The 10,719-nt window shown below is 41.9% G+C and overlaps 1 protein-coding gene and 1 pseudogene across 1 annotated transcript; one reads left to right on the top strand and one right to left on the bottom strand.

Annotated features, from left to right (window-relative positions):
* The first annotated feature begins 222 nt into the window (after positions 1-222).
* On the top strand, positions 223-2,329 carry LOC110498676 (annotated as a pseudogene).
* Positions 2,330-5,358: 3,029 nt separating this feature from the next.
* On the bottom strand, positions 5,359-8,534 carry LOC110497510 (secreted frizzled-related protein 2). The gene is made up of 3 exons (XM_021573647.2): positions 7,894-8,534; positions 7,166-7,246; positions 5,359-7,000 (listed from the first exon to the last, which is right to left on the bottom strand). The coding sequence occupies exons 1-3, from the start codon at positions 8,387-8,389 to the stop codon at positions 6,696-6,698; spliced, it is 882 nt and encodes a 293-aa protein (XP_021429322.2). The 5' UTR covers positions 8,390-8,534; the 3' UTR covers positions 5,359-6,695.
* Between the last annotated feature and the right edge of the window lie 2,185 nt (positions 8,535-10,719).

The raw sequence follows: 10,719 nt of genomic DNA, 5'->3' as shown, positions 1-10,719 counted from the left end.
TACAAATATAACCAAGGTTTAAAATGAATATTTTTTTAGTCAAACATATGTTTGGGCTTCTTGCGGTCAATTTGTAGTCTACAAATTATTTGTAATTATATTCCGGCCCTACCGTCCATTAAAGATAAAATAGGCCTGCGGCTGAATCTAGTTGATCCATGTATATTTCATATCCCAACACAACATTCATTTTCACAGAGACAGATTCACAAAGCAATGACAATGGGGGGGTTTTGGGCAGTAAAATACAAAGGTGTGAGAAACATTGTTCATAGAGATGTCAGTGTTTTCGACATAGCTTTTATTGAATTACAAACTCAATGCTGTCCTATATTGAGGTAGATGTTTCCACATTTATTCTGACTGGCCATTGGGGCAGTGGAGACAAGCCTCACCTAGGCATGCCAGTCTCTCTTGGCTAAGAGTTGAGGAGAGACTGACTGCATCACTTCTTCTTTTTATAAGAAACAATGTGTTGAAAATCCCAAATTGTTTGCATAGTCAATTTACACACAGCTCTGACACACATGCTTATGCCACCAGGGATCTTTTCACAGTCCCCAAATCCAGAACAAATTCAAGGAAGCGTACATTATTATACAGAGCCCTTATTGCATGGAACTTCCTTCTATCTCAAATTGCTCAAATAAACAGCAAATCTGGTTTAAAAAAAACAGATAAAGCAACACCTCACTGCACAACGCCTCTCCCCTATTTGACCTAGATAGTTTGTGTGTATACATTGATATGTAGGCAATGTGTGCCTTTTAACATGTTTTATGTGATTCTGTCCTTGAGCTGTTCTTGTCTATTAATGTTCTGTATTATGTCATTCTGTGTCATGTTCCAGGTTTTTTTGTGTGGACCCTAGGAAGAGTAGCTGCTGCTTTTGCAACAGCTAATGGGGATCCTAATAAAATACCAAAAATACCCAGAGACTGCTTTTCTTACAAATGTAGATATTCCTCAATTCTATAATTTCCCTCCCATATTTTGTCTGGTACGTATTCTACAAGTGCTGCGAAAATTATCGGTGATCAATAGTATAGTTTACACCACTCCTTGTGTAACCTCTGAGGATGTTTCCAGACTGGAGTATGGACATTAGTGTAAACCTATTCAATGATCAGACAATGCAAGAGATGCTGTGCTATGGCAAGGGTGTACTTTGGGGGCTTAGGACCCTGAACATCAGCAGACACAATCTGCAATCTTTCAACAATCACCTTTTCAGGAAACTGGACAAGTTGACCACCATCGACTTGAGTTGGAATGTTTTCCATAGCATACTTGACAGCTGCGTCTGGCCTCCAAGTCTCAGCTTGAACCTCTCGTCCTCCCACTTAACAATGGCAACCCTTTGCCTTCCAAAGAGTTTGCACGTTCTTGATTTAAGCAACAATGACCTGACGCTGTTAAACATTGAACTTCCTCTCCTTACTGAGTTGTACTTCTCTGGCAACAAGATCTTGAGTTTGATGGATGGAAAGTTGTACCTTTGTCTGGAGGTTTTCTCCATTCGCAACTATGCCCTTTGCTCCTTTAGCTGTGATGACTTGGAGGGATACAACAAACTAAGGGTTCTGGAGGCTGGTACCAACACATTCGTATGTTCGTGTGACTTTGTGGCTTTCATCTACCCACCTTAGTAGATGGATCTGGGGCCTATGAATGCGAGTCACCTGACGCGGTGAGAGGGATGCCCATCGTAAACGCTCTGTTATTAGTGTTTGAGTACCACGCAACATTATTCCTGTCCCTTCTTTGCACTAGCATTCTCATGGTCTTTCCTGTGTCTGGATGTCTGTGTTACAATTGCGATGCCCTGTGGTACCTAAAAATGACCTGGGTATGGCTGAGAGCTAAAAGGAGGCCAGTTCTCAAGAGAGGCGACTGTCGGCTACGATGCCTTTGTAACCTATAGTGAGAGAGATCTGGGTGGGAGGAGGAGCATCTGGTCCCAGAGCTTGAGCAAGTGCAACAGCCATTACGGATCTACCTCCACAAGAGGGACTTCCTGCCCGGTAGGTGGATCTTGGACAACATCATGGACACCATAGAGAAGAGCCACGGGACACTCTTTGTCCTCTCCCAGAACTTTGTGTGAGTACGAGCTGGACTATTCCCACTTCAGACTGTTAGATTTAAAAACGACAGGTTGAAACTGCTGGAGCCCATTGCCAAGGAAACCGTCCCCAAAAGGCTCTGTAAGCTGTGAAAGGACATGAACTCTAGGAGCTACCTGGAATGGCCAGAATATGACAACCAGTGAACTGAGTTTTGGCAAAGTCTAAAAGTGTCAATACAAAGACCTGAGCAGAAAGCTTGAAAAATACATTCATTTGGAGTGAAAATGTAGGCATGCTATTGCTGTGCTGCTCTTATTTGAAACAATGGAATTTCCTTCATGTGAAATGTTTTGTTTATTAAAAGGTGCATCAATGCAATTCATGGTAGTGTTCTGTAGGCAAAAAATGGGAGATAATGTTTTGAACCCTACCAGAGATACTGGATATAATGAGCAAATGCTTGTGTCTCCCATCCAAACAATGGGATTTGTTGTCCACAGAGTGGAACGTCGGGCTGTCAAGCTCACACTTATTCCTCTCTTTGGATTTGTGGATACATCTTGTTATTTGAATATTAGATGAGGGGTGTTGACATCATCCACCTCCCACTGAGCACAGACTTCAACGTCTACTCCACGTTGGTTCAACGTTGATTCATTGGCCGTCTCGAATTTCAACAACGACAACTCTGTCTCTGATTCTGTCTCTTTGCAGCAAAATCTGCAGAACTGGTTTGGTTGTATCCCCTCGTATATATTAGTCTAAATACATTCTACTGGTTGCAAGAATTTGGTATAGTTTAAATTGAAAAACTATACGTTTTGAATCCGGCGTCGTATTGTATATCAGTTCATAAACCATGTACCATGGAATTGGTACATCGAAAATCTCTTCCCAACTACAATATTTTGCAGCCTGTATGGCACAGCTTATTATTTACTAATCTGCTAGAGAACCAGTTTGGATTCAAAGCCTTTATCGACAGGTCTAATACTTTAATATTTAATATTTTTTGCCATCTGAATTCATATTCATTACCGTGCATTAAGAAAGTATTCAGACCCCTTGAATATTTCCACATTTTGTTACATTACAGCCTTAATTTAAAATTGATTAAATAGTTTTTCCCCCTCATAAATCTACACACAATACCCCATAATGACAGAGCAAAAACAGGTTTTTACAAAAAAACGATCACATTTACATAAGTATTCATACCCTTTACTCAGTACTTTGTTGAAGCACCTTTGGCAGTGATTACAGCCTCGAGTCTTCTTGGTTATGACGCAACAAGTGTGGCACACCTGTATTTGTGGAGCTTCTCCCATTATTCTCTGCAGATCCTCTCAAACTGTCAGATTGGATGGGGAGTGTCGCTGCACAGCTATTTTCAGGTCTCTCCAGAGATGTTCGATCGGGTTCAAGTCCGGGCTCTCGCTTGGCCACTCAAGGATATTCAGAGACTTGTCCCAAAGCCACTACTGCGTTGTCTTGGCTGTGTGCTTAGGGTCGTTATCCTGTTGGAAGTTGAACCTTTGGCCCAGTCTGAGGTCCTGAGCGCTCTGGAGCAGGTTTTACTTTGATCGTCTTTCCCTCGATCCTGACTAGTCTCCCAGTCCCTGCCGTTGAAAAACATCCCCACAGCATGGTCCTGGGAGTCTTTAAGTGGCTTTTGGAAAACTCCAAGCGGACTGTCGTGCCGAAGAGTGGCTACCGTCTGGCCACTCCACCATAAAGGCCTGATTAGTGGACTGCTGCAGAGATGGTTGTCCTTCTAGAAGGTTATCCAATATCCACAGAGAGACTCTAGAGCTCTTTCAGAGTGACCATTGGGTTGTTGGTCACCTCCCTGACCATTGCCCTTCTCCCCCGATTGATCAGGTTGGCCGGGTGGCCAGTTCTTGGAAGAGTCTTGGTGGTACCAAACTTCTTCCGTTTAAGAATGATGGAAGCCACTGAGTTCTTGGGGACCTTCAATGCTACAGAAATGGTGTGGTATCCTTCCCCAGATCTGTGCCTCGATACAATCCCGACTCCGAGCTCTACGGACAATTCCTTCGACCTCATGGCTTGGTTTTTGCTCTGAAATGCACCGTCAACTGTGGGATCTTATATAGACAGGTGTGTGCTTTTCCAAATCATGGCCAATCAATTGAAATTATATGAATGCTTGGTCAGTATTTGTATTAAACCATTCCCTTCTCTAAACTGATTAGTCATTTCCCTAACTCTTATTAATATGGTTTTGATCCCCCCATGGGTTACATATTCTGAAAATCTGATAGTGATAAAATATTGATAGTGATAAAACAAAAATCCACAAACTATCACATTTGTCCTGTTTGTTACAATTTTTTGGGAAAATAAATATAGGTATGTACAAGCTGTATTCTTTTGAAATATATCCAGCAGATAGCTCTTCATTATTGTATACATTTTACCCTAAGAGATATTTTGTTCAGGGCCTCAGTGCCCAAAGTATTGGTTTGGTCTGGGTCTTGGCTAGTCTTTGTGGTCTCAACTCATGTGGTCAAGATACATAACATCACTAGCCCAGTTTATACCTGGTGCTCACATGTGGATGTCGTCATCCGATCAAGATGATCCAATCACAATTTGACACAGCTATACTAAAATGTATATTTTATCAGTACACTTTCTCTGCATTGTGACCAGATTTTGTGATCCCTCTGTATGCAAATTATTTGACAGATATTGTTTCAAATTAATATGAATGTATTCATTTTAAGACAATGGTGCCACCTGTTAACTTTACAGGGCTAGATAATGATGATTTAGATGTTTTTACAGTCCAGATCTGTCTACACTTGTGAGATATCCAGACACAATGAGTGCTCTGCTACCTCTGCAGGTGGTCAGGAAGATCAGATCACAATGTGTTTTTTGATCATCTACACCTATCTACAAATGTGGGCACAATCAGTATGTTGACAAAATCAGGACAAAGGACGCGTGTTATCACCAGGTATAAACGAGGCTACGGAGTACCATCTCTTGCCCTGGCACCTTGCTTTAAATGTGGATGTTGTATTGGCATGATAATGTTTAGGGAGATGGATAATTTAAGAGGGTTGGTCTGTATCTTGTTTTTCCACATTTCAACAGATCTTGTCATAGTCTCAATCTGCTAAATTTAGCTCTGGTTGTCAAGAAGTTAGATCTGGAATGGTTCTGAAGAGGTTGGGTCTGGTTTTCAGGTCTTCAGTTCATATCTGTTCCCAACATATTAATAAACATGCCATTGATTAATCAAAGACTTGTATTTTAAGGTTCCTTGAATTGTTTCCTTTAATTAAGAGGGACCAAAAGATGCATATCATTTATAAGAATTACACTTCTCAGATTAACATTATACAAACATATGTTTAGTGTTGTAATTTACAAAAAAAATATATATCACCATCTGAAAACACACGTGTCAACTCCTGCGGTCTCCCGAAACTATGTACAAGAATACAAGGTTTCTGATATTTACAGAGTACTATATAAATCAATATTTTACTTACACACACACACACACACACACACACACACACACACACACACACACACACACACACACACACACACACACACACACACACACACACACACACACACACACACACACACACACACACACGTTTGCATTCACCCCTAAAAATGAAAACACAATCGACCATTAATATACAATCCTGATATACTTAGTTAACATACCTAAGACACGCTGCCATAGTGAGAAGAAATGTCATTAAAAAAAGTTGAGAGAAACAGAAATGACATGGTAGACGGGCACTCCACAATTTGATCACCAATGTCAAAGGAATTTACTTGAAAAAGCTTGAAACTGAAAAAGATTTCATAATCAATAATTGTGGTAGAAAAATAAACAGTGCAGTATTGAGGCTCATGTACAAAAAGGTGACATAGTCCATTGACTGCAGAGGGTCAAATAATTGATTGTCGTCACTGCAATGATATGGGCCTTGCTTTGGGCTGCTGAACTTGCAATGCCAGGGGTACATTATTGGAAGTACTATCTAAAAGGCAGAGAATATAGCCAGCTATCTCTCATTGCTTGAGAAAAATAATAAGTAAAAAAGCACATTACATTGTATTTCTTTACATACCATAATCTTAAAGAATACATCTGAAACTATATCACACCATGCACACAGAAACCACACACTCTCCCTCTCACCTAATGATAGGCCAATGCACTAAATGTATCCAGCCTCATCATCAAGTCTGGATAAGTGTAGCCTAACAGACTGCATTGCATAATGAAAAAATGAAAATAATGATTTTTAATATTTTCAGAAACACTGAAATATGCATACAACATTACAGGCAGTATGTAGTAGACCTGCAATATTCACCTGTTTGTCTTTGATTTTAATGTAATGTGTATGTGATTTGTGTTATCTTATAAGGACTATTGATGGATCAAATGAAATCCTAATAAACAATAAACGTGTTGAAAAGTAGCCTATGGCAGCGCTAAACACACGGTACTAAGGACAGGACGTTTAACAATACTGACTGAGAACTAGTTGCATTCGGATCGGACCAGATCCGGCTCTTAGAGTTTAGATAAGACTCATCGGGTCTTGAGTCTGGCTTCGCTCAGCACTGCAGCTTGCGGATGCTGCGTGAGATCCTCTTGAACTCACGCTGGCCCCGCTGCCAGCGCTTGAGCGAGGTGATGACCAGGTGGCCATCCATCTTCTGGCCCATGACCAGGTAGGAGGCGTTGATGTCGTTCATCTCGTCGCACACACACTGCAGGCCATCCTTGAGCCAGAGCACCGTCTTGCGCAGGTCTCGTTCCGTCACACCGCTCAGCTTGTAGATGGTCTTGCTCTTGGTCTCGGGCACGATCTTGGTGTCGCCGTTCATGTAGGAGATCTCCTTTACCTTGATCTTCAGGGCTGCGCAAAGCAGGCAGGGTTGAAAGGAAGAGGTTGAGGTTAAGGTTTCGATTTGTTGGACTTGAAACTGGGTGCCAACAGGCCTGCAGTAGGTAGCCGACATTTGTATATCTATAAAAGCAAAGACAAGACTGTATCTACTTAGATTTCAGGAGTAGGACTTACCGAAGTCGTTTTTGCACAGGTTGTCAACTATTTCATTGTCATTTTCCTCCTTTTCCTTGCAGGCGTCACACACTCTGGGCACTACAGGAGAAACGAGAGCAGATGTTTTATACTCCCACTGTAAATGCAACAGGTGTTATATCAACTATAACACAATACAGCATATGAAAGTGTAAAGAGTAAAGCTATTCAATGCATTCTTTCTCACATTCCACTGTTGAGTGATCCTCAGGAGTAACCCATGGAGATCGTGCTGTTTAAACATCCCCTAATTAAGGGAACAACCCAGTAAACACAGGCCCTGCCCAAAGGATGGGATTCCACAAGACTCCCCACTAATTAACCTGATGTTCACCCTTATGAAAATCCACGAGGGGATCCAGGAGCTCCAGGAACATGTTTTTTTTAGGCTATTACGTTTTATTTAATTACTCAATTTCATTACCCCATTAGATCTCAATAGGCTACTGCATAAAATATACCATCGGCTGTTTGCTGTAGTCATGTTATTGTAGGCTAAGACATCTTTTGCCTTGACTTTATTTATTTTATCAGTATTCTGTATCTGAAAATCTTACTCAAAATGTTAAACTTTTTGTTATGTTACCATAATAAAGCCCTGTATTTTCAGAACTGGTTAAACAGGTTTACAGAAATATATAATCGATTTGAGGTTTATCTTTTGAATAACTGAAGTGTAGTCTAGCCGAATTATGCCAATACCTTACCTTCTCTGGTGACTGGCATGGAATAATCGATGCCCGCTGGAGGGATACACAGGTCATTGTCTTGGGGGAAGCGCTCGCAGTCAAGCATATCTGGCCACGGGAACCCGAACGCGGACATCACCGGTGCGCAACCGTGTTTGACGCTCACGCACAACGACCTGCACGGCTGGATAGGCTCGTCCAAATCGTGCAGACACACCGGTGCAAAGAGAGAGCAAAGAAACTTCCTCGTGTCGGGGTGACACTGCTTCTGGACCAGTGGAATCCACGAAGAGGCTTGCTGCAAAACCTCGTTCATGGTCTCGTGCCCGAGAAGATTCGGGAGGCGCATCTCGGTGTATTCGATGTCATGGCACAAGAGAAGATTGGCCGGGATGGGCTTGCAGTTATTCTTTTTGAAGAATAACTCGGGCTGACCGAAATTGTATAATCCCTGGATGGCCATGCACGCAGGTAATGTTATCGCCCATATTAAGGACAGAATGTAGTAATTCATAGTTGTTGCCTAAATAAAATACAAATGATCTAAGATAAAAAAAAAATATATCGAAAAGTTGAGCTGCAATTCCTTCATCCAGGTGTTCTTCAGCATCAGTAGCCTACATGAGTAGAGGACCACTGACAATGTTCTGTATATGTAGTAGCCTAACATGGTGTTTTCTTGTGGGCATGTTTGGGAGGAGTCAGTGTCGTGAAGTGATCTCATCTATTGGTCCAGTTTCACTCCTCGGTTTCAGGTGAACATTCGACTGGCAGAGTTACATTCTCAATTATTTTGACTCTGGGTGGAATTAAAGTAAATTACTACTATTGAATACAAGCAATTAAACAATAGAGCTCACCAGAGAAAGATGCGTGAAAGTGTGCACTGGGATATGTTCTAGTGTACAATGTTCTTCATTTCTCATTTCTAGTGTACATTTCTAGTGTACAATATTCTTCATTTCCTATTGTAGCAAAAACATATGTATATACAAACCAAGGTTTATTTGAAAAATGGCGCTGGAGAAGAAGGCAGACCATGTCCCCAACTGATTGTTTTTTTTTGTTCTTTATTTGCGTTTTTTTATAACTTATATTTTGTGCATAATGTTGCCACTACCGTCTCTTATGACAGATAATAACTTCTGAACATCAGGACTGCTATTACTCACCACGGACTGGCAGAAACAAGCCCGACACAAACAATATACTGCTTTCTCGGAAACAGGCCCATATCGCCATGATTTGTGTGAAGAGGCGGAGAATTCGAGGCAATTGAATAAAACCCCACTTCCTTCCATTCTGCTAGCAAATGTGCAATCTTAGGAGAATAAAATAGATGACCTACGGGCAAGATTAAACTACCAACGGGACATTCAAATCTAATATTTTATGCTTCACGGAGTCGTGGCGGCAGGATAGAACAACAGCGGTGTCTGGTAAGACAAGGGGTGGCGGGCTATGCATTTTTGTAAATAACAGCTGGTGTACAATATGTAAGGAAGTCTCAAGCTTTTGCTCGCCTGATGTATCTCATTTTAAGCTGTAGACCACACTACCTACCTAGAGAGTTTTCATCTGTATTTTTCGTAGCTGTTTACATACCACCACTGTCAGAGGCTGGCACTAAGACAGCATTGAATGAGCTATATTCCGCCATAAGCAAACAAGAAAACGCTCACTCAGAGGCGGCGCTCCTAGTAGCCGGGGACCTTAATGCAGGGAAACTTAAATTCGTTTTACCAAATTTCTATCAGCATACAAAGCTCTCCCTCACCCTCCATTTGGCAAATTTGACCATAACTCTTATCCTCCTGATTCCTGCTTACAAGCGAAAATAAAAGCAGGAAGCACCAGTGATGAGATCAATAAAAAAAGTGGTAAAATCAAGCAGATGCTAAGCTACAGGACTGTTTTTCTAGCACAGACTGGAATATGTTCCGGGATTCCTCTGATGGCATTGAGGAGTACACCACATCAGTCATTGGCTTCATCAATAAGTCCATCAATGACATCGTCCCCACAGTGAATGTACGTACATACCCCAACCAGAAGCTATGGATACAGGCAACATCCGCTAATCTAGCTAAAAGGCTAGAGATGCCACTTTCAAGGAATGGGACTCTAACCCAGAGTTTATAAGAAATCCCGCTATGCCCTCCGACGAACCATCAAATAGGCAAAGCTTCAATACAGGACTAAGATCGAATCGTACTACACCGGCTCTGATGCTCGTCGGATGTGGCAGGGCTTGTAAACCATTAGACTACAAAGGGAAGCACAGCCAAGAGCTGCCCAGTGACACGAACCTACTGGACGAGCTAAACTACTTCTATGCTCGCTTTGAGGCAAATGGCACTGAAACATGCATGAGAGCACCAGCTGTTCCAGAAAACTGTGTGATCACACTCTCCGCAGCGGATGTGAGTAAGACCTTTAAACAGGTCAACATTCACAAGGCCGCAGGGCCAGACTGATTACCAGGACGCTTACTGCGAGCATGCGCTGACCAACTGACAAGTGTCTTCACTTCAACTTCTCCCTGTCCAAGTCTGTAATACCAACATGTTTTAAGCATGTTCTTGTGCCCAAGAACACTAAGGTAACCTGCCTAGCTGACTACTGATCCGTAGTACTTACGTCTGTAGCCATGAAGGGCTTTGAAAGGCTGGTCATGGCTCACATCAATACCATTATCCCAGAAACCCTAGACCCACTTCAATTTGCATACCGCCCCAACAGATCCACAGATGATGCAATCTCTATTGCACTCCACACTGCCCTTTCCCACCTGGACAAAAGGAACACCTTATGTGAGAATGCTGTTCATTGACTACAGCTCAG

The sequence above is a fragment of the Oncorhynchus mykiss genome, chromosome 19, assembly GCF_013265735.2.
Source record: "Oncorhynchus mykiss isolate Arlee chromosome 19, USDA_OmykA_1.1, whole genome shotgun sequence".
NCBI classification, from domain to species: Eukaryota; Metazoa; Chordata; class Actinopteri; order Salmoniformes; family Salmonidae; genus Oncorhynchus; species Oncorhynchus mykiss.
This window is presented reverse-complemented; position numbering and strand designations above follow the sequence as displayed.